At 56.5% G+C, this 21,969-nt stretch overlaps 10 protein-coding genes across 10 annotated transcripts; 6 read left to right on the plus strand and 4 right to left on the minus strand.

The window, feature by feature from the left end:
- Nucleotides 1-45: 45 nt before the first annotated feature.
- Nucleotides 46-429, plus strand: CCMA1212_003471 (uncharacterized protein; the record flags this gene model as incomplete). Its single annotated transcript, XM_073700817.1, has 1 exon — nt 46-429. One exon carries the CDS (start codon nt 46-48, stop codon nt 427-429), a length of 384 nt encoding a protein of 127 aa, XP_073560799.1.
- Nucleotides 430-1,426: 997 nt separating this feature from the next.
- CCMA1212_003472 (uncharacterized protein) lies at nt 1,427-2,087 on the plus strand (the record flags this gene model as incomplete). The annotated part of the gene is made up of 2 exons (XM_073700818.1): nt 1,427-1,759; nt 1,806-2,087. The coding sequence occupies 2 exons, from the start codon at nt 1,427-1,429 to the stop codon at nt 2,085-2,087; spliced, it is 615 nt and encodes a 204-aa protein (XP_073560265.1).
- A 2,614-nt stretch (nt 2,088-4,701) lies between these two features.
- On the minus strand, nt 4,702-5,148 carry CCMA1212_003473 (uncharacterized protein; the record flags this gene model as incomplete). Its single annotated transcript, XM_073700819.1, has 2 exons — nt 4,702-4,786; nt 4,886-5,148. Coding segments are annotated over 2 exons (348 nt in total), but the record flags the coding sequence as incomplete, so codon positions are not given.
- A 1,105-nt stretch (nt 5,149-6,253) lies between these two features.
- Nucleotides 6,254-7,960, plus strand: CCMA1212_003474 (NASP-related protein sim3; the record flags this gene model as incomplete). The annotated part of the gene is made up of 4 exons (XM_073700820.1): nt 6,254-6,859; nt 6,926-7,173; nt 7,242-7,590; nt 7,676-7,960. 4 exons carry the CDS (start codon nt 6,254-6,256, stop codon nt 7,958-7,960), a joined length of 1,488 nt encoding a protein of 495 aa, XP_073560451.1.
- Nucleotides 7,961-8,010: 50 nt separating this feature from the next.
- Nucleotides 8,011-10,711, plus strand: CCMA1212_003475 (uncharacterized protein; the record flags this gene model as incomplete). Its single annotated transcript, XM_073700821.1, has 4 exons — nt 8,011-8,019; nt 8,516-9,481; nt 9,530-9,832; nt 9,854-10,711. The coding sequence occupies 4 exons, from the start codon at nt 8,011-8,013 to the stop codon at nt 10,709-10,711; spliced, it is 2,136 nt and encodes a 711-aa protein (XP_073560797.1).
- Nucleotides 8,510-10,750, minus strand: CCMA1212_003476 (U3 small nucleolar RNA-associated protein MPP10; the record flags this gene model as incomplete). The annotated part of the gene is made up of 1 exon (XM_073700822.1): nt 8,510-10,750. The coding sequence occupies one exon, from the start codon at nt 10,748-10,750 to the stop codon at nt 8,510-8,512; it is 2,241 nt and encodes a 746-aa protein (XP_073560258.1).
- Nucleotides 10,751-11,394: 644 nt separating this feature from the next.
- Nucleotides 11,395-13,374, minus strand: CCMA1212_003477 (uncharacterized protein; the record flags this gene model as incomplete). The annotated part of the gene is made up of 1 exon (XM_073700823.1): nt 11,395-13,374. The coding sequence occupies one exon, from the start codon at nt 13,372-13,374 to the stop codon at nt 11,395-11,397; it is 1,980 nt and encodes a 659-aa protein (XP_073560798.1).
- A 1,156-nt stretch (nt 13,375-14,530) lies between these two features.
- CCMA1212_003478 (uncharacterized protein) lies at nt 14,531-16,488 on the plus strand (the record flags this gene model as incomplete). The annotated part of the gene is made up of 4 exons (XM_073700824.1): nt 14,531-14,538; nt 14,726-14,740; nt 14,787-15,354; nt 15,748-16,488. The coding sequence occupies 4 exons, from the start codon at nt 14,531-14,533 to the stop codon at nt 16,486-16,488; spliced, it is 1,332 nt and encodes a 443-aa protein (XP_073560800.1).
- Nucleotides 14,722-17,958, minus strand: CCMA1212_003479 (Signal transduction protein MDG1; the record flags this gene model as incomplete). Its single annotated transcript, XM_073700825.1, has 3 exons — nt 14,722-16,431; nt 17,545-17,680; nt 17,936-17,958. 3 exons carry the CDS (start codon nt 17,956-17,958, stop codon nt 14,722-14,724), a joined length of 1,869 nt encoding a protein of 622 aa, XP_073560801.1.
- A 3,043-nt stretch (nt 17,959-21,001) lies between these two features.
- CCMA1212_003480 (uncharacterized protein) lies at nt 21,002-21,849 on the plus strand (the record flags this gene model as incomplete). Its single annotated transcript, XM_073700826.1, has 2 exons — nt 21,002-21,076; nt 21,227-21,849. The coding sequence occupies exons 1-2, from the start codon at nt 21,010-21,012 to the stop codon at nt 21,847-21,849; spliced, it is 690 nt and encodes a 229-aa protein (XP_073560343.1). The 5' UTR covers nt 21,002-21,009.
- Nucleotides 21,850-21,969: the final 120 nt, after the last annotated feature.

Consider the following 21,969-nt stretch of genomic DNA (forward strand, 5'->3'; position numbering starts at 1 on the left):
GATAGGATTGCACTCGGGCCACACAACTCTGCTGCAAGGCCAAAGATGACTGATCGTTCAGGCTGTCGCTCCGGCAAAAAGCGACTCGTCCCTTGGGTACACGCAATGCTGGCTCTGTGTCTTCGTAGCACCCTCCACCAAGTCGGCGCTGCATGCCAAGAGGGAATCGGAAAATTGATGACCCAAACGCTTCGAACAAAGACGAGCTGCGCCTCTTGTGCGCCGGCGATTGGCGAAAGGATTCTGATCAGCTCCAGAGGTGGCGTGTTGCCCTCCTACCCAGCTATGACTCGGTGGCACGACGAGCTCAACTTCGCGAGACCGGGTAAGACCGAGTCAGATAAGGTACCCGGCGATCTCTCGCAGAGACGTCGTCGCCGCTACAAGCTTGCGCCCAAGTATAACCCCCCGTGGAGAAGGCCCGGTTAGGGCAGGTTGCAATGAGGGGACGCAAGTCAATGCAGAGGTGGCCTGGATCATCGACAGACGGCGGTCTATGCGCTCTCTGGCTCCTGTCGTCCACGTAAGCCCGTTAGTGGCAGAGGAGTCGGATGGCTTCCCAATCGACTGAACAGAGAACAAACGAGATACAGTCGATGGATAGAGATGTTCGTCGAATCTACTTCTAGAAGACGCCACGACACGAGGTTAGCGGCGATGAGAAGGCCGGTCTGCCAGGATATTGCCCTACCGCCGGCGAACAAACGGCAACCCGCTGCCCTTATGAGGACGCCGTAGGAACGGCCTTGTTAGCGAACAAGCGCCGAGAGTAGCAAGGGGCCTCTTCGTTTCTTTCCTGCTCGCCCGAAACGCAACGCAGGTCCCGGCACCTGCTTGACCGAGGCTTCTAACACAAAGCGGAGGCGTTAGATAGTCCGTGATCCTATAGGTCAGAAGCGAGGCCCAATATCGTATGGCCTTGTCGTTTGTTGGTGGAGGGTTTCGCAGGCACAAAATCAGATGCGAGGCGGCGATGGACGTTTATCGGATGGGTGTGATGCTAATCTGTTCCAAGGGAATCCAGAATCTTGGCTCAACGGTGGGTGGCGCGAAACTGAAGGCGAGAGCAGATCAGGACCATGTTCCCTCCCAGACGACGTTGGCGGTCTTTGCCTTTTTCTTCCTCCTCTTCTCTTTTCCGTCTCTGCCTTTTCTTTTTTTTTTTTTCTTTTTTTCCTCCCCTTCCTTCGGCGGCGGCCCTCGCTCGGACCAGACTAAATCCCCGAACGTCAGGCCGGGATCTTTAAGTCGAGATGGCCAATCCCTTTTCCCGGACACGCCAACACCGAGACGAGCGTAGGCTGGTGAGGATAAAAGGAGGTGGAAGATGCAGAGCGGCAAGACAGCGACAAAGGTGAGATTTGCTCCTAGGGCCAAACGGCTCTGGTGATGGAGAGGGAGGAGCCGATACGAATAGGTCAACAGGATGCGGCCTAGAAGGAAGCCTCAAGGGTGTGCGCTTGGCGGTGCTTGGCGGTGGTTGCCCGCGAGGAGATGCGCGCGAATGAGGCCAGCAGAAGCAGCAGACGAAGCAGTAAAGGCAGAGGCAGCTCGTAAGGCACTGGCGGGATGGCGAGCGAGGCTGGTAGCCAATGCGCAACACGGCCAACGCTGGACGGCTGCGAGTGCGCGCGAACTTGTATCGGGGGAATTCATGACCAGCGCAAGTGCAGTGGAGGCTTCAGGTTTCAATGTGCGATTTGATGCCGGTCTGGTAGCGAGTACATCTGCGCGCAGCGGGCGGCAGCCGGTGGCAGAGGTACAGTACACCAGGCTCCAACTTTCAACTGGCGCTGATCCAGCAGCCGTGGGGTTTGACGGGCAGCCTCTACCTAGTAGGTGGGGAGGCCTGCATCAACCCCAGCGCGGGAGCCGCTGGAGCTCGCTGGAAGCTCTACGGTAGCGCTGTCTCGCCGCTGGCGGACACGGAGGTCGGCCCTGTAGCTGGCGTTAGCGAGTCGCCAGCAGGGACCGCAGTCCCCTGGAGCCGGCCAGTCAGCCCTGAGGTGCTGTCGATTGAGCTTGGCCCCGCTCCTCCAGCAGGGCCTCTGCAGCTCCGAATTCTCCCTATTTGCCGGCCATATTGAGCAGCGACAATTCTCCGCCAATCACGAGCCGATGCCCCGCACCGCTGCCGACGCACGATTAACCCCCCAATGAGAGCAGGCGATGATCCATCCTTCATTCCACGTTGGATTCTGCATCTTCAAAGTACAGAGTACCCGAAGCTGCCTCTTTGGTCCTCCGTGCTGTTCATGTGCGCTCTCGCTGTCTGGAGTCTTACTTCGACGGGCGGTGATAATGTACACTAGACCAGGGCAGTACAAGTACGGGGTTTGTAAGGGGTTTCAACGATGAGTTGCTATCCACGGGGGTTCAGGACTGGGGCAACAGGAGCATCCTCGTCTGGTAATACGCGTGAGTGCCTCCCGCAGATTCTTGCATTTCCCATCGTAAGCAGGTCTCTATTTGAGTAAACCAGCTTTGAAGACTCATCTCTTGACTTACTTTGCTCGCAATTCGAAAACTGTTTCCCAAATTCCAAACATGGACGGAGGAATTCTCGACGACGTCTGTGACTAACAAAGAGAAACTCTTCCCGCAGCTTGGCGTCCCCTTGCGGGCAAACGCTCGCGCTCCATCAGGAGAATATGTAGTATTAATCCTTCCTATCACGAACCAGCGGAGAAAGACATTGCCGGGCTGGGTCTCTCCTTCTGGCCTGGATTCTAGTCTAGGCATCTCAATTTCTTCCCCAAAGCGAGTGCTAGCGCGCATTAATGGTTGATCTTTAGTCTCTCTTTGGCAAATGACTACATGTATTGGGGCCAGCCCCGTTGCCTCCCGTCGTTGGTTTTTGCTTTCTCTGCCATCTGAGGGCCAGAGAGGCGTTTGCAAGAGACGCCGAGGGCATGCCTTCATACTACCTAATAATAGGGGTGCTGCTAATTCGTAGCTTCCGGCATGACATCTACGAGTATACCCTCACTTGAGCGAACAAAATCCTCCCAACGGCCATTTATCAACTTGTTCTCACAAATCCAGCTATGGGTAGAAAGTCATATCGTCATATCGTCAGCAGGCTACATTCCTGTCTCCTCTGCGCACAGCTACAGTCCCTCAATCTCGCGGAGCCGATGCGGTTCTGGTACGTGTTGCCATGCTGACATCAAGACTAGCAAATACCTATCTAGTTGATCCTTCCAGCGGACACAGCTTCTTGTTTCGACTCGAGACGAAACACCCCCAAGTCATGCTCCGTAGCAGCTCCCTGAACAACCCCCCCGGAACCCGACTAACATGAGTAAGACCGAAACGGCTCCCGATCTTGTGGGGGAACCCTGGGAAAACGGAGCCCATGGGTGGTCTTTGCCCGAAAAATGCTTGGTTTGACCTGCTGTCTTCCCCAGTAAGACGGCTGTTGGTAAGATTAACAACGCCGGTATGTAGGTATCCGGCATCACGGCCTTTCCAGCTCTTGACCTCCGCGGAGGGCTTTATATCGCCGAGAAGGAACTTCCCGATATCGAGCCACTTAACATGCCCAAATAAAGGATCGTTGAGAGAGTGGTGATACGCAGCGTCGTAATAGTGCCCACTTTGCTAAGTAAACGTCAGGGTACTGCTATCTGCATGTGGTAAGTCGAAGTTCCTGTCAATCAAAAGTAATGCCGCGTTCATTCACTTCTCAACAATAGAAGTGTCTCAGTAGCATTCAGTCTGAAGCAGATTTTTGTTGAGCCGTTGGTAACGACGTGCTTTGTTATCTCTGGTAGGTTTTGGCGAGCAAAAGCACCGCCCAAAGTGAGGATGTAATTCCACGAATAGGCAACCACCGTTGTTTCGACACAGACAACACCCTGGGAGATCTGATTGCACGAAATATCTCCGAGAGGCTCCAGGGCAGGATGGGTGTCCAATGAGCAGGGGGGGCTTTCATCCCATCATTATCAAATGTAATAGACGTCCTGTGGCTTTGTCAGCGGCGAGTGTGCGTACTATCTATGTATGAGCTGCTCCGGACATGCACATGTGTCATTGAATGATCCTCCACTTCAACACCAGATGGCTAGGGGCCGCGATCTTGCGCATATACAGACATGTGTAAGCATCAGTTACCGTGACTGTTCTTGAATTTTGCGCTGTCGAGAAGAGGACACTCAAGTGAGCAGGCACTTGTATCACATGTAATACCGGGATCGACGACATCGAAACTTTCGCTATACGGATCCCTCACGATGAGTTTGATGACTTAACGGCAGCCTCTAGCACCGGTGAAATGAAGATCCTTCTCAGTAACAACATGGGACGAATGCCAGGGCTGGAGAATTCATTCCATGAAAGCGGCCGTCGACGACCTTGAGATGAGATCTGCCTCCAATCATTGTGACCACCCCTGCTCCAGCTGGCCCAAGATGCCCAGGCCTGGTGCAAGAGAAAGAGAAACATGGTCAAGTGGACTGACAGTTCAACATGCTGCTTCTAAATTCCGCCACGGGAAAATAACCATAATACGACGACATCAACGAATATGCCTCGAATCAGAATGAGTCAACATGGCGAAATCGATCTCATGCCGTGTCTTATCAAGAGAATTACTTTGCTCAGCCATATATACAAGTAGGTTAAGAATAGCAACAACTTCCAGTCACTAGGTAGACAGAATCTTGGCTGCAAGAAGTGCAGCCATTATGAGTCAGGTCAGATTTTGGACCAGATGCCAATCATCTTGTCCTCGGTGTCGATGAAGCGGGCATAATGGCCCATGTCACCGCCAAGCTCAGATCTGTGACTAAACAGCTATCAGCTTGTCAAACATTCTCTTTCTCCTCGGCCACCCTTATTCCTCCTTCTTGAAGAATCAACGAAAGGGAAATCAACGTACAGTTGCGTTTTGCCGCCGAGTTTTTCAACTAGTTCGAGAGTCTCTCTGCAGCTCCTCACGTTGAAGCTCGGATGGACAGACAGGTCATCCTGAAAATCTATCGAGTGGTTGATGACGTGGAATTCATCCCCCATCACGTAAAATGCGCCATGCAACGTATCGCCGCAGCTGAAACAGTACAGCTCTTTGACGCCGGGTCGCTTGTGAGGGACGCCGATGGGGCTGATGTCCCAGGGAAAGATCCGGGAGTAAACGCCTTGGCCCGCTCAATGTCTATAGCAGGGATGGCGAGCCAACACATTTGCCCGTAACGTTCCTATTGTAGAATGGGTGAGCTTCAGGGGTTGGACTGACGAATCGGACCAGAGCATAGCAGCGCAGGTGATGAGGGCATTGGCGATAGTCCATTGTTACCTCAGTAGACGGCATTATCGAAAGTTGCTGCTTTGAGATGTGGGGATGGTTGTTGACGAGGGTATGCTACTACAGAAAGGTCTTGATACACCAGTATTCGAGTCTCCAGTGATGCGATCATTCAGATCTACCATAGGTGAGATGACGGGCTCACACACACTTATCTCCGGGCGATTACTCTCGTTCAAAGCCGGCTGTATGTCTGGTGATGACGGATCGTACTTGAGCCAAAGAAACAAAGAACACCAATGGAAGCGGAGGTGGCGCAGAGCTAGAAGGACATCAAACCTGCATCTCGACGTTGATGGTGAAGCTGCTCGGCTTGGTCCTGCGGCTCGGTGAATGGCCATGGCTGTTTCAGCTAGTTGGGTCGGACTAGGCTTGCTGAACTCAGCGACAGAGGGAGCCTTTTAGCAAGTGGCGACAGCTCTACAAGCATTACCCAAAGTCAAGTGACAGAGCTCTCATCCTAGTTCATCTGAATTCAGAAATCAGCGGTGACCAACGGCCAGAACCGTAATTTCGACAATCCTCCTCGAAAATGTAGGGTAGGCATGGTAGGTGAGCGGAATGGCTCGCAGCTGACTTCATTACATAATTAAGCAGGCTAAGCCCCACACCGCCACAGCGTGTCAAGTGCCGCCCCGCCACCAGCTCCGCTCAGCCAATCAGACGCGCCAACGCAGAGACGCACGTCACGGCTGCAGCAAGCCTTCCAGAGCTGCTAAAGATCAGCTGTTTGTGCTCTCACGAGCTGCTTCTCCCTCGCCTCTGCATTTGCCATTCCATCGTGTCCATTTCCCTTCCCCGAGTCTTGCATCATCAATTCATCTCTGGTGAGCTTCGCGATCAGCCATTGGACGAATCGCACTCGTATTCGCTCCTCTATAACATCCTCTGCGCGCTGTCAGCACACGCTCATCACCTATCGCGTGTCGCCTGCAGCTCTTCGCAATGGCAGAACCCATCGCCGAGACGCGACCAGTCGAGGAGGAGACTGCACCTGCTGTTGAAGCGCCGGCTGCCGACGAACCCATTGAAGACGTAACCGTTGAAGAGGCAGAGGCAAACGCAGATGAAGAAGAAGCAGAAGCAGCGCTAGTGCTCGAAGTCGACGACGGGGTCGACGATGACATCAAGTCCAAAAAGGTCACCCTGGCCGACCTGAGCGCAAAGGGCACCAGGCTCTACGCGCAGAAAAAGTTCGAGGCCGCCGCCGACATCTTCTCCCGCGCGAGCATCCTGCAAGCCGAAATCAACGGCGAGACCGCCCCAGAGAACGCCGAGATCCTCTTCCACTACGGCCGCAGCTTGTTCAAGGTCGGCCAGAGCAAGAGCGACGTCCTCGGCGGCTCTGCGCCCGTCGAGAAGAAGCCCAAAGCGAACGGTTCCTCCTCGAAGAAGGCCGCCAAGGAGGAAAAAGCAACACAGGAGGGCGAGGCTACGAGCGCGGAAGGCAAGGAGAAGAAGAGCGAGGACAAGACCGACGTTGCCGAGCAAAAAAAGGTCTTTTTCCAGTTCACGGGCGATGAGAACTTTGACGAGTCTGACGAAGACGAGGTGGGTAATATGCCAGCTTGACCAAGCTTGCGTTCGCTGTCTAATTACCCATCGTTGAACCATTAGGCCCAGGAGGGAGACGAGGACGAGGAAGAAGACGACGATCTTGCCACTGCCTTTGAGATTCTCGACCTCGCTCGCGTCTGCTATCTTAAGCAGCTGGAGAAGCTGCAAGAGGAGGAAGCGCAGAGCGACGGCGACAAGGGCAAGGGCAAGGAAGTCGCCAAGGAAGACTCCCCGGCCGTCAGACACATCAAAGAGCGCCTCGCCGAGACCCACGACTGTCTTGCTGAGATTTCTCTTGAGAACGAGCGGTATGCCCCAGATCCTTCAGCTCCCTTCCAAATCGAGACGAGACACGCTGATTTGACCTTGTGCGCAGATACCCCAACGCCATTGAGGATGGCCGCACATCTCTCAACTACAAGATGGAGCTGTACCCCGAGGAATCCGAAATCATTGCCGAGGCGCACTACAAGCTGTCCCTTGCTCTCGAGTTTGCTTCCCTCACCGTTGCCGACGACGAGGGCAAGAACACCAAGCGCGAAGAGATTGACCAGGGCCTGCGCGACGAGGCCATCAAGGAGATGGAGCTCGCCATCAAGAGCTTCAAGCTCAAGATGCAGGCCATCGAGGTCGAAATCGCCAGCTCCGCGTCGCCAGAGGATAACGAGCTGTCGCGCAAGGCTGTTGAGGAGATGAAGGAAGTCATAGTAGACTTGGAGCAAAGGGTATGTGAACTTGCCGGAGCGTCGTAACACGCAGCCTTGACACATCCATTCTTTGGCCTATCGTCCGTTACTAAACAAGCCGCAGCTCGTCGACCTTCGCAAGGACCCTCTCAGCACAAACGACCTCCTCGGCGATGGCGCCAACCCCCTGGGCGGCATCCTCGGCGCTGCATTCGGCCAATCCGCCGCCGACGTGCAGGCGCGCGTCGAGGAGGCCACCAAGAACGCCGTGGACCTGACGGGCCTCGTGCGCAAGAAGAAGGCCAAGGTCGAAGACGCCGAAGCCGCCAACGGCAATGGTAAGCGCAAGGCCGACGACGAGTCTACCGAGCTTGACACGAAGAGGACCAAGGTCGAGGAGGAGAAATGATTCCGTCGACCCCGCTGATATTTAACTCTGCTGGTTGGAATAACTCAAAGATGGGACTCGTAATAATACGCTGTACCATCAAGGATTCCCCTTTCTGATGGGGAAGAAAGGAGAGGAGTTTAGGGCGTCTGGAGGACTAAGGGGGGAAAGCAAAGAAAGCTTGCTGCTATGAGAATAGCTCGAGAAACCAAACAAACAAACAAACAAAATACCCTTTGCGGTTGCTGCGCAAGAAAGGCCTATGTGGATTGCCTGCGGGTTTGATAGTTCATGATGAAATTATAACGCATGGAATTGGAATAATGGGCTTTTTCCCTTCTATGAAATGCATGCTCTTTCCCATCTTTGAACTTTTTACATCATGCCAAATCAACCCATTGATTACAACAGTCCACACGAAGCCCCCCCCCCCCCCAAAAAAAAAAACGAAAAACGAGAAACGGGAAAAGGAGACAAATGCATCCCGCAATATATACAACACACTCAAAGCACCCCATCTTCAACCTCCCCATAGCCTCTTCCATCAAGCCGTTAATCCCCCCCCAAGCTTTATAGCTTGAAGCTCCCCCCGGAAACAATCTTGGCCGCAACCTTGGTCTTCTTGCCCTCGACGTCGGTGATTTCGCCCTTGCGGTTAATCACCTTGACGCCTCCCTTCTTCAGCTCGGCAATCGTGTCGCGCTGCATCTTGGCCTTGTTCGAAAGCGTCTTCTTCGCACCACCGCTACCACCACCAGCACCACCAGAAGCAGCACCAGCACCATCCGCGCCAGCCTTGCGCATGCGCTCCTTTGCGCGACGCCGCCTGCGCACCTTGTCCTCGCGCGACATCTCCTGCCTCGCGACGGGCAGACCCGCGCTCGTGACAATCTCCCCGGGAGCGGCGCTGTCCGCGCCCGCCTTGTACACCTCCTGGGGCGCCATGCGGCTCTGCTCGCCGGAAATGGCCGACGCCGTCGTCGGCTGGGCGTCCTCCATGGCGACGGCGGCCACGTCCGCCACGACGGAGACGCTCGGCGCCGCGGGCTTGGGCCGGTAGTTCCAGCTGCTGAGGGCGTCGAGCCGCGCCGAGACGTCCTTCCACAGGGCCTCGATCTCGCGCTCCTCGCGCTGCAGCTTCTCGTCCGACTGGCTGACGTACGCGTCTGGGTTGGCGTTCTTGACGTGCTCCTCCTCGTACACCTCCGCCAGGCCCTTGCTCGGCTTGCTGTCGTCCAGCTCGACCATGCCGCGGCGCGTCCCGCTCGGCACCGCCTCCGCGTCCGGCCGCCGCCGGAGCACCTCGTCAAACTCCTGCGCGAGGATGCGCCGCTTGATCATGTCCTCGATGCCCTCCGTCACCTCGGGCGTGATGACGGGCACCGGCTTGCCGACGTGCTCAAAGTCGAGGTCCTCCTCCAGGAGAGAGTTGAGGGGGCGATCGGCGGCGGCGGCTTCTCCGGAGAGCGTCCATTCGCGCTTCGCCACAGACGCGGCTTCCAGCTTGCGAATCTCCTCGGCCAGCTTGGCCTGTCTTCGCTCGTGAGCTGAGCGTCGGGACTTGGGGTCGCCGGCCGACACGTCGGACAGCGCATCTTCAGAGTCGTCATTCTCCGACTCGTCGTCGAAGAGGTCTCGGCGCACATCCGCCATGGCCCGGTCGACGTCCTCTTGGGCGGGCTGCTCGGGCTGGAAGCGGACGCTCTTCTTGGGCTTGCCGCCTTTGCTCTTGCGGGGCGGCGGCGCAAAGAAGTCCTTGTAGTAGATGCCGTTTGCGTTGAGGTCCAGGCCTTCGTCGTCCGCGGCCTCGTCGTCGTCAAACTCATCGTCGCTCGCGCCCTCCGGCGCGTCAAGAGCCATGTCGCCGAATGTTGGGCCATCCTCCTCTTCGTCGTCCTCATCTTCATCTTGTAGCTGGTCTTCGTCGTCTTGCGGCTTGCCATTGCGGCCGGCCTTTTTGGAGCCGGCGTTGGATTGAGTCATGGGGTCTGCGTCCCAGTCTATCTCTTCGTCGTCGCTGGCTCGGTCGGTGTTGGGGTCGCCTCTTGCGTCTTGCTCTTCAAAGTACTGCGATTGCCGGTTGAACTCGTCAATGTTGAAGAAGCCGTCGTTGAGGCCGTCGGGGTCTTCGACGTATTCTTGGCCGTCTTGCTCCTCTTCCTCTTCATCCTCTTCCTCGTCTTCGTCCTCGTCGAGTCCATCAAGTTCCTCTTCGAGGCCATTCTCAAGTGCGTCAATGTCTTCTTCATCTTCGCCTTCCAGGTCGCCATCCTCCAACTCGTCCTCATCCAACTCGGCATCAAGCTCATCTTCATCCTCGTCATCCTCTACATCGTCTTCATCCTCGCCCTCAACCTTCTCACCATCATCAAGGCCATCTCCCTTCTCCCCAGCAACAACCTCCCCCTTCTCCTCCAACTCATCCAACACGCCCCCCGAAAACTTCAAGACGCTCGCAATGATCCTCCTCGCCTGCTGCCACACTTGTTCCGTCTCAAAGCCGTCCACATACACCTTCCTCAGCTTCAACACCTCAATCTCATCCCTCCTCCCTCCGCCGCCTTCCCTCTTGCGCTTCCGGCTCTCCTTCAGCCTCGCCTCCTGCTCCTCGCCAACCTCCGCTGCGAAGCCCTCCAGCGTTTCCTTCACCACGTTGAGCGAGCTCGTGGGGAGGGAGTCGTCCGGCTGCAGGAAGACGTGCCTCGTCTCGGGACGCAGGCTTTCGAGCAGGCTCAGCAGCGCCTTGTTGTTGTTCGCGCCATTGGCGTTTGAGGAGATCGGGGGCACCGACACGAGCGGTTGTGCGGTCATTGTGTGCGACGAGTTCGTCAGAGATGGCGATGTGTTTGCCGCCATACTCTTCTTTTCTGGTAGAAACTCGTAGCAAGGTGGACGTTATCCTCCTCCAAATGACTTTTTTTTTTCTCGATTGGAGAAGCTTGAGCGATAACAGCGGTAGTGGAAAAAATTTCAGGCTATCGATTGGAGTCCGATAAAGACAAAGTGAGCTAATCACCCCACACCAAGTGGCCCCCGCTAGCACTCCAGCTTTAGGCCTTGAGCCGCTGTAACTCCAGTGCTAGCGATTCGACTCTCCGAATAGAAATCCATCAGCGTCGTCCGCAGTCATTCCCAGAGGTGATCTCAAACCCCCTTCAAAATTGAATTCGCATCATGATAATTAATAGCTTGCTCGATAGGATATGTATCATGGAAAAAGCAGCGCTTGTGTCGCGCTTTGCAGTCCGGCAGCATGTCTGAGGAAGAAACCTGGGAGCTGCTACCGCCCTCCATCGCGATGCCATTCTTGGCTATGAGTATATATATATATATATGAGATGAGCCGCCTTGCGCAGCCCAAAGAACAATTCAAGCACGGATTAAACATATAAGCTCCGTAGGACAAGGACCACACACATCATCATCTACCTTGGAAATCTTTTCGAGTTCCCCCTCTACATGCCACGCCGCCCACCAGTGCTCATGAGTGTAATCTTCTGCTTCTTCTTCTTCTTGCCGCCGCCTCCACCGCCGCCTCCACCACCACGAGCGCTGCTGCTCTGCCCGTTCTCGTCCTTCTCTAGCGTATTCAATGCTTCCATTTGCCTGGCGAGCTCGCTGGGGCTCATGAAGAGATCTTCATCCTTGAGCCACCCGTCATCAGCATTGCTGGGGGCTGGGACATCTTCCATTTCAGGAGCCGTTGAGACGGCTGGCGTGCCCCAGACAGTCCTTTGGGTGGAGGGACTCGTTGACATGGAGGCCAGCGTGGAGAATCCCAACCGTGCCTCCGGAGGTGTCGTGCCCGACGGCGCCGCCAGGGGCTGGAAATCTGACATGTCCACGAAAGGGGGCGAATCGCCCTGGATGGGCGGAGAATGAGGCCGGCGGGATCCCGTCAGGTTCCGCAGGGCAGCCGCTTCTATCCTTTCGGACTGGAGGCGCTCTCGCTCTTCCTGCGCAGCCTTATCACGATTGCGACTCCGTCTCCGCTCGATGTCTGCAGCAAACGTCTCCAGCGTCTCAGCGGGGACAATGTCTGTCCAGTCGCACTCCAGGAAACTGATAACACAACCATGGGGAAGGTGGCCCAGGTACTTTGCCCGCTTCCGCAGGATGTCGTCCACGACGTGGCCGGTGGAGATGTGCTCGACTCGGGGAAGCAAAGTGGAGGGAAAGGCTGAGAAGGATCCGAACTGCGTCTTTAGAATCCGAATGTCCAGGGGCGAAAGATACAAGTGAGGCAAAGCGCTGTAGAAGTAAAAGTCGGACTCGGACGACTGCTTCGCCGAGCCTTGTAATGAGCTTATGCCGGCTTCATCGGCGCCGCCAAGGGCAGCAAGCTTTTCCTTGGCGGCATTGACTGCATTGACGGCCTTTTGCGTCCACTCGCGATCCTGCCCGAACAAGGCTTCGTCTTCCGCGGCCTGCTGTAGCATCGTCTGGATCTCCTCGTCAAACTGACCAGCCATGTACTCTCCCGTGCCCTTCATGACACGAGCGTAGTCTAAAACGTTGGCAGCAAAATGCCAGGGGACGCTGTCACCCGAGTTGAGGACCTCGGCTTCGCTGGCGCGGGGAAGCGCAAGAGTCGAGCCTGCGTTCCGCGCCATGAGCCTCAGGACAACGTCATCCCCAACCCGGGGCAGAGGGCTCTCCTGACCAGCATAGAAGCGCACCGGCCGCACGTCGGGGAGATGGATGTTGTCTTCGCAGATGGGGCACTTCCTCCACTTGGCGGCCTTGCCCGGCTTCGCCTCGTCCTCGCTCAGCGCCGAGTTCATGAAGCGAAGCAAGCATGTAAGGCAGAAGATGTGTCCGCACTTTGCCATCCGGGGGGCAACTGGCTCCGACAAGCATATTGGGCACGACGAAGCCTGCGATTCCGACGACGCAATGACCTGCATGACATTGGACCAGTCGAGGAAGAGATCGGCGTCCGCACCTTGCTTGGAGTAGTCTCCGTCGGGAGAGACGACGAAGCGATAGTTGGCGTGGACGTATCGGGACTTGTCGACAGCGTGATATCCCGAGCCGGGGCCCCAGGTTGGATTTCGCCGATAGGACCTGGGGTTCGAGTGGTGATGGTGATGATGGCCGGCGTCGTGGTGGTGCAGCGGCGCTGAGTAATTCAGCAGATGCGTAATGGACGTCTGCCCACGCCGACTCGTCGGGTTCCTCAGCGCCCTCATCTCCGCCATGGCGTCGTACTCGTCGACCAGCCTCTCGTTCATGCTGGGCCGGCGCTGCGTCCGATGCTGCCTCCGCGAGCCCTGTCCCTTTCGGGGCGTCGGCTGCGGCAGCGAGGCTGCGGGTGCCGGGTTTGCGCGGCGAGCCGCCTCGAAGCCCGGTGGCGCCGCGGCCGGCTGGGCGGGCACGGGGTAGCTCGACTGGATCTGGAGGGCCTTGCCCGCGCTCGGGTTCGAAGGGTTCATGATGCGAAGCCCGAGATGGCGGCCGATGGACTGTTGTTCGTTTGGGAGGGGGGACGCTGGTGGACTGCTCAGCCGCCCACGTTGTCGGAAGCGGGTGGCGCAAAGTCCAGCATGCCCACGAACGGCACGTCAGTCGCACTCCGTCTTGCCGTCACGGCTTGGCAATCGTGGGGCGAGGGAGTCCGAAGTCCGAAGGATACGATGGAACAATGAAGAGAAACCAAAGAAAGGCGATGGAGCAAAGAAGGAAAGAAGAGGAAGAAGAGAGGAAGGGCTGATGGAAGCTTCTCCAAGAGGGACCCGGCTGGCCCCGGCAGTTGGAGGATGCAGGAAGTACAAGGACGTCGAAGATGCTGCTAGCGGGACGAACTGGAAATGGGCGAGTCAGCGGCGGGGCAAAAGGCACGGGAGTCGTCTAGAGGTGCCAATGACGCCGGACAGGAACAAGCTCTGGGTGCACGTGATGCTGCATGTGACTGCTGAGAGTTGCAGACTGTCAAGATGATGCTGTCAAATCGAGAGCTGCTCGTAACATACCTACCTTGCCTTAGCAATTCACTGGACAAGGTACTGGATACATTAGAAGCAGTTGGAATTCAACTCAACACTGCAGACCTCTGTTATCGTGTTGCTGATAGCCTTGCATGGGCGCTTCGTACTGTAGACATGGGCAATGCCCCGGCCAGTGAGTCACAGTAAGACGCAGTGATGCACCCAAGCGATCCCCGCAGAATGAAGCCGGGTTCCTACACCTCCACGATCTTGACTAGACCGGCTGCCAGCATTTTCAATCTAAGAGCAGATGCAAAGAGAGGCTTCAGTGGTATAAGAAAATAGATTACTAGATAATGACAATTATTGGGTAGGCAAACTGTAGCTACATGGAAGACATCATTGCGTGCCGCATAAACAACAGACTGGGGAAGTACCACGCCAAAACGTCGTGCCGCAGATGTTCAGCAGGACCCATCGCCTCTCAAGGAAACGACACAAGAGACACTTGCAAAGACAAATACCACACATGCAGCAGACCCAATAGAACGTAACAAAGCTCAGGTGAAGAAGCCAGGGGCACATTTCAAGACAAGAATGACCGAGGAAGAAAGCCGAGACAGCCAGATGAGAAACCAAGTAAAAACGGAATGAATTTAGGTATATGAAATGGTGATCCAGGTAACCGACGTTTGTTCGACCCAAGTCACACTTCTCTGCGAAAGTGGGGGAATCATAGACATATAAACAAAGCCACTCCAGCAGCCCAAGAGAAAAACCGACACTCTGCTGAACGTAAACCAGGCGTTTTTTTTTTCGACACGATGACGCTCTATCCTGTCACCACCGCGACGCCTAGTTCTTGTGCCTGTGCGTGAATCGGCTGAAGAAGGCGCTGAATCGATTCTTTTTCTTCTCAGACCCCTTGTCGGAGTGAGCGCCATTGGCGCCATTGGCAGCGTCGGCCTTGGCGGGCTCCGCGGCCGCCTCGGTAGGGGGCACCTCGGTCTTGTCGGTCTCGGTCACGGGGGTGTCAACGGCAGGACCGTCGGTCTTGGGGGCTTCCGAAGCGACCGTCGTGTCGATGGGAGCAGGAGCAGGCACCTCGGCGGCGGGGGCCTCGACCTTGGCCACCTCGGTCGGGGGCTCTTCAATTTTGGGCACCTCGGAGGCCTTGGGAGGCTCGATGGCGGGGATGTCCTTGGCGAGCTCCTCGACGGGAACCTCGGTCTTGGTGACCTGGACGTTGCTGACCTCGGTCACAGGGCTATCGATTGCCTGGACATCGGTAATGGTGGCCGAGGTGACAGGCACCTCCGCAACAGGCTTGGCCTCCTCGACGGGCTTGGCCTCTTCGGTCTTGGCCTCTTCGGTCTTGGCCTCTTCGGTCTTGGCCTCTTCGGTCTTGGTCTCGTCGACAGGCGGGACGGGCTTGACCTCCTTCAGCAGTTCAGCCTCGACCTCCTTCTTCTCCTCGACGGCGACAGTGTTGGCGGCAGCCTCGGGGCTCTTGCCGGCCTCGGTGATGGACTCCTTGACCTCGGCGGGGACTTCGGGAGAAACCTCCTCCCGAGTCTCCTCCTTAGCGGCGGTCTCCTGCTGAGCCAGGACCCCCTGGACAGGCTCGGGCAGCTTCTCCTTGACGGAGTCGGGAAGGTTCTGCCTGGCGGCTTCAGCAGCAGCCGCAGCAGCATCGTTGGCGACGGGCGCGGCGGTCTCGACAAGGTTGTCCTTGGCGGCGACGACGGCAGCAACGACGGCGGCGCCGGTCGTGGCAGCAGCGGCAGCAATGGTGCTGGCGGGGTCCGACTCCGACTTCTCAGTGCCGACGCCGGCGATGCCCTCCGAGGTGGCGGGGGCTTCGGTGACCTTTTCCTTGAGCTCCTCCTCGACCTTGGCCTTGTCCGCGACTTCTTCGGGGACAGCCGAGGCCTCGGGCTCGGCGTGGGCCTTTTCTTGGCTCTCCTTGACGACTTCGGGAACCTTGGTGGCATCGGGAATCTTGGCCTCGAGCGGGACCTGGGCGGCGAGGCCGAGGGTTGTGGCGCCGGAGCCGACAGTGTTGATGTTGACGTCCCCGGCGGCAGTGACGGGAAGGCTGGATTCGGGAATCAGGTTGCTGGTGATGGGGGGCAGGCTGGCGACGTCAACGCCGGGAAGGGCGTCGCTCTTCTCGTAAGACTCCTTGTCCAGCTTGACGTGCTCGTTGGTGCTCTCGATGCCGACGTCGGGGACCTTCTCGCCAGGCTCGAGCTTGACGGGGTTGACGGCACCGGCAGCAGCGGGCAGAGGATTGACGCTGACGGGCTTGTCCAGCTCGGTGCTGGGGGTGACGGGGAAGCCGCCGGGAACGTCAGAAGGGGTGGCGGCGCCCTCGGGCTTGTCAATGGGCTGTTCAGAGGCCATTGCGGCGGTGGTGGACTGAGGAGTAACGGTGTTGATCAAGGCAGCTGCGGGGTCGGCCTGAAGGATGTCCTCGGGCGTGATGAAGTTGTTGATGTTGCCCTCGTGGTCGGCCTCCTTGGGGGCGGATTCGTTTACCGTCCAGTTTCCGTCGACGACGTACTAAATGCAGCGAAACAGAGAAGGACAAAAGTCAGCAAAACAGTTCTTGTCAGATAAAACAAACAAGCGCCCCCTCGCCGGACAGGATCGCTATATATATGTACTATGATGCAGTGCGTAACAGGCTGAATCCACTATCCAGGTGCGTGTGACGTGATATATGCACGACAACCGCCTTGGAAGGGGGTTGGCCAGGCCGGTGCGGGGGCTGGTCTGGCTCGCGGACAAGGGGCCATGGCCGAATCCCCCAATTAAGTGGGAATCTTGGTCGAGATGAATCGGGTAGGTCGAATTAAGTAGATTAAGACCCCTTGGCCCAGCGGCGGACGTTGGCAGCGCGAGGCCGAAGCCCAGGCAGATCAACAGTGTCTGGCGGCCGCGGCGCAAGCTTTCCCTCGGTTCTCACCGCTACACCAAGCCGTGGCGGTCGCAATCGGGGAGTTGGGGTTGCGATGCGCTAGCAGTCGAAGGGGGGGAAAAGGCTGAGGTGTGGTGAGTCGGATGACCAGCGCTGGCTGCTATCAGCACCAAGATTCCAACCCCGCGGCCAGCCGGTGCGATGCGTCGCGCTGCGTTGCGTCACAGCCCCCGGTCCAGACGATAGCAGGAAGCGCCGTGGGGGTTTTGTTTGACAGGTTTGCGCAAGCGGCGACGACGCAAAGCAGAGCCAGTCCGGCGACGAGTTGGATGCCCGTCTGTCGGCCCATGGAAGGACGTGGACGCAGATCTGACTCAGCCGAGCTCTGCCTCGCCGATCCGCCTCGGACGGTTTTGCGCAATGGATGGATGGAGTTGCATCTCGCAGGATTGCGACCGAAGACGAGATGACGCAGCGTGATTGGGCGGGCGCCTCATGCTCTGCTGCATGGTGAACCGTGACATGGGAAGAGGCACTGGCCTCCAGTGGATCGAAGCAAATGATGGGCTGGACGGCGCATTGAAGCTGAAGCAGAGATACGCTCGACGGTCGCATATTCAACAGCAGGCGATGAGGGCCATTGGCGTGCGTCAAGGGAGTGGAGGGGGAGATTCGCACAGCAAACGACCGAATAAATGGCAACGGCAGAGGAGGATGCAGGACGGCTGCAGCGCGATAACAAGCTCTCGACCTACCTTGAAGTATATCTTCTGCGTGGCATCCTTGAGCGGCACCGTCTTTTGGAAGACGTCGCCGACCTTGACCAGCTGCTCGCTCTTTGTCCAGTTGTCGAAGGTGCCCGTGACGAACACTTCTTCGGCGGGATGCTCCCTAGAGAGAAAAAAGACCCCCAAACGTCAGCTTCCGTCCGTACCTTGGGCTAATGTGTTTTCCCAGCGCTCGTCACAGTTTTCTTTTCTTTTTCTTTTCTTTTCTTTTCTTTTTTCGTTTCCCGCGCGAAGCCCGGTGGAGATCTCTTGTGTCCTCGTGGTCTCGCAAAGCTCGTGGCGGGCGCGATCACCGGTATTTTTTTCGACTGGGGGTTTGGCCTTTTGCGGCGCAAGAGCTTCGATGGCCAAAACTCACCACTTGAACGTGTAGCTACCCATGGTCGCGATTGGTAGAGATTGGAGATGTAGATGAGGTTCGTCGGCGCGGTCTGAAAGGGAGTAGAGGATGGAGGTGAAGGAGAGATGACGAGGGGTGGATCGAAGCAATGACGGAGAAACAAAGGTGACAAAGGTCAAGACGGGAGCGACGATGACGACGGGAGCAAGCTCGAAGGGTCGCCACAGCCCGGGATGGAAGAACCGGCGAGGACAGTATGAGTTAGTATCGAGGTGCGAAAGAGGTCCAAGGCTGCTAGTGTTGAGCTTGTGCGAAATTAAATGTGGCCGGTGAGCCTCTGGCCGGTGGGGACTCTGGTTTGGTCTGATTTTTTTTTTCCTTTTCTTCTTTCTCTTTTGCGGCAGCTCTGCAAGCAGCAAAGATAAGCACAAAGACGGGTGGTACTAGACTCAGGTGTCACCTGGCAGTTGAACGCTCGGAGGCACAAGTACAGCTTGTCTTGTCTAAGGTACAGAGGCGCGGTACAAGGGCGACCGGAAGCAGGCCGCAGCTGCAAAAGATACCAAGTAGGTAGCCAAGACAGGCACACGTCGGACGCGCTGGACGCCATGGAGGAGCTCGAAATCGTGCGATTGCGCGAGGCTGCAAAGCTCAACCACAGGGACCCCCCCATACGAGCTGCATGCCTTGGAACAAGCATGGACCCGACCTCAATCCTCGCGGGCTGCGGGGCCTATGGCGCTGTGTCCAGAGCCCACAGTGGGCGGCCGGGCCACCACAAGAGGCCGCTCCAGCCACTAAAGCCAAGCGCTGCGAGCCCTGAAGGAGCCACTAGGCGGCCCCTGCTGGCTGCAGCGTTGCATCAGCGCCGCATTGCAGGGATACTATCTCGCATCCGGGCTTGCATAATCAAGGCACGTCCAGCAGGGCCAGCAGATTGGACGGCCAGGGCCTTGCTTCTTTTTCTTTCTCGTCCTCGTTTTACACGCCGGTTCCTCTTTGCTGGGATTCCATTCGTTTCTGAGAGAAGCGTCAGGGATACTGAGGTACCTAAAAGCAGGTCCGGTGCCTGTCGAGGTACTGTACTGCAGAGCGACAGGGGAGGGAGGGCAGCACACACCGGACTTTGCAGCCAATGCTGAGACGGGATGGATCGGTACCGTCTCGAGCAGAGCTTGCCGGAGACGTTTTCTTCAGACGGTAAGCAAATCACATGGGAATTGCGAGGGCTTGCAGCTGCAACATGCGCACACGCGCTGGCGGTCTGCTGTGGCCTCTGTATGTCTTTCATCGTCGTGAGATGCGACGGCATCGGATAAAGCACCCAGCCCTGGATCGAGAGCACAGCGCACAAATACTGTCGTGCGGCGGTACGACATTCTCCCTAATGCTGCTACGAAACTCGCACTGGTGCAGATTTCAGATTTTGACGGCTTCGTCGTAGTAATATTACGGAGGACTGTTCCGTAATTGCAGAGACCCTGTTCTCACGCAACGGTGCTGCCCATCTCGATTTGGGTGGATTGCTTGCTTGCTTACTTGTGCCTTTTTGGTTGGGAGCTGTGTCTTCAAATATAATACTTAGTACATGTACGGTGCGACGACACGTAGACAGTGTCCGTACTGGGCTGTCAACGGCTGTTTCACACTGCCAATCCAATTTAAGGGTGCTTTATTTTCATGATGGTGCACGATGGAATCAACTACTAGTGCCATCCGCTGTCATCCCTTCAGCCACTCTCCAAAAGACAACTTCTGGCCTCTCCTGATGGCTTGAACTGATGGTGTCGCGGATGACATGACCTGACTTGGAAGAACCAAGGGGCTGCGTCATGATTGGGTGATGGCTTGCCTTGGTGGTCAAGCAACAAAGAAACACCATGCCCAGCTTCTGCCAGCTGCTGTCCGACTGGACGTCAAGCTATGAAGGACCGTAACATGAAATATTCAGCTTAGCGATGAATGACAACAGCAGAAAGAAGCCAATCGATGGAATTCCCTCGCAATCTGCAATCGGAGCTTGTCGGCTTGACGCAGAGAAGCGGTCACGGCCACCCAGACTGAACGACGCCTGTCTCAGACAAATGCAAAGCACATGAGCAGCCTATATATAGCCCTCAACGCGACGTGGCATTTCTGTCGCACAAGACAAGAAGCGTCACCACTCACTCACCATGTAGATAATGAATCCGACAGCAGTCCGGATGTCGCCATCGGAGACCTGGACGACGACAACTTTCTTTGCGGCGACATGGCGGATGACGGTTGACAGTTATGTATCCGAGCCTCCCTTTATCTTTGTGTCAACCGTCTTTGGTGTCTCGGAAGCAGGGCGAACACAAAGCTGAGCTGGCGATGCCATTGAGCCACCTGCGATAACCACATTACCTTGCTATTCGATACAGAAGAGAGGGCAAAAAAAAAGGGACATCTTCCGTGATGTCTGGGCTCGACGATGTTGCTATGACGAAAAACACGATACTATGCCCACTGGCCTGGCTCCCCCCCTTATTATTGCCGGCCTGTCAACTTTCTTTCTTTCTCACCGAGCATCCCGCAGCCCCCCTGTCATTCGATAACGACGCGAGGTGCCGATCCTTCTCGCTTCTACAGTAGACATGAGAATCGGTGCTGAAGAAGATGATCGATGCCATTTTGTGCTGTGTAAATCAAACGACGCGACGCTGCATTGGATTCATAGCAATGCATTCGTGTGCTATCGAATGCATAATGGCCATTTCATGCCTGACGGATCGATGCGCATATACCCTGGCTCGTCTGGATAGTGATGTTCATGATGATATTCCAAAGATTGGGGTCCATTCAGTTACTCGATGACCAAGATAGTAATGTCGCTCAGCAGTGCAACTGATCGCAATTGTAGTATCTTGAATCATCAGTTCCGCCTTGTCAGCGGAAAAAGTCCCCACGAACCCCGCCATACTCGTATGTACAGCCTTTCCATTCCCAACCCCACCTAAAACTAAACCGCCAAAAAAGCTCCATCCATCATCGACATCAAACATCATCTCATACAAATCAAAAAAGACCAGAAGCACGCAACCTCAAACCCCCCCCCCCAAGCCGCCGCAATGGGTCGCGAAGAGCAGGTCGAAGAGCGTGAAGTGCTCGAATCCATCTTCCCCGACGAAATCACAGGTACGCTACAATCCTCCTCTCCTCCCCTCTGTCCAATCCACCGGCATCTCGAAAAGCTAGAAACGACAGGGCATCACGATGATCCCTCTTCTTCCCGCCCTCCCCTTCTCGAATACTTTCGCTAATCGCATCGAGGATCTTAAAACACAGACATCTCCGAAACCGAATTCAGGATAAAAGTCACCCTCGACATCCCCGGCGAAGACGACAACCCCGAACCCCCCCATTTCCTCCTCTCCGTCCGCTACCCAGACGACTATCCCGACGCAGCCCCCCACCTCGACATCCTCTCCTCCCCGTCCAGCCCGCCCCATCCTCACTTCTCCGTCAGCGAAGACCGCGACAAGCTGCTCGCCGACCTCGCCGACACAATCACCGAGAACCTCGGCATGGCCATGGTCTTCACCCTCTACTCCTCCCTGAAAGAAGCCGCCGAGCAGCTCATCCAGGACCGCAAGGACGCCGCCGAGCGCGCCCGCGAGGAGGAGCAGCTCGCCGCCGAGCGGGAGGAGAATAAGAAATTCCACGGTACGCCCGTCACGCCTGAGACGTTTATGAAGTGGCGCGAGGGGTTCCTGAAGGAGATGGAGGAGAAGAGGCTGCGCGAGGAGGAGGAGCGGCTGGCGGAGATGAAGAAGGCGAGGATCAAGGAGCCGGTCAGGTTGACGGGGAGGCAGCTCTGGGAGAGGGGCTTGGCGGGTAAGGGCGAGGAGGAGGATGAGGAGGAGGGGCTTGCGGATGGGGTTGAGCAGCTCAAGGTCGAGGCTGTGTAAGATGGGGGCCGCATGGCATGTTTTTGGTATATAACATATATGGAGTTTTCTGCTTTCTTCCCTGCGTTTATGAATTACATGTTGGGAGTACTGTCCCGAAGAGAAGAGCTTTATACCACA

The sequence above is a fragment of the Trichoderma ghanense genome (assembly GCF_004382785.1).
Source record: "Trichoderma ghanense strain CCMA-1212 chromosome Unknown scaffold_3, whole genome shotgun sequence".
In the NCBI taxonomy this organism is placed as follows: Eukaryota; Fungi; Ascomycota; class Sordariomycetes; order Hypocreales; family Hypocreaceae; genus Trichoderma; species Trichoderma ghanense.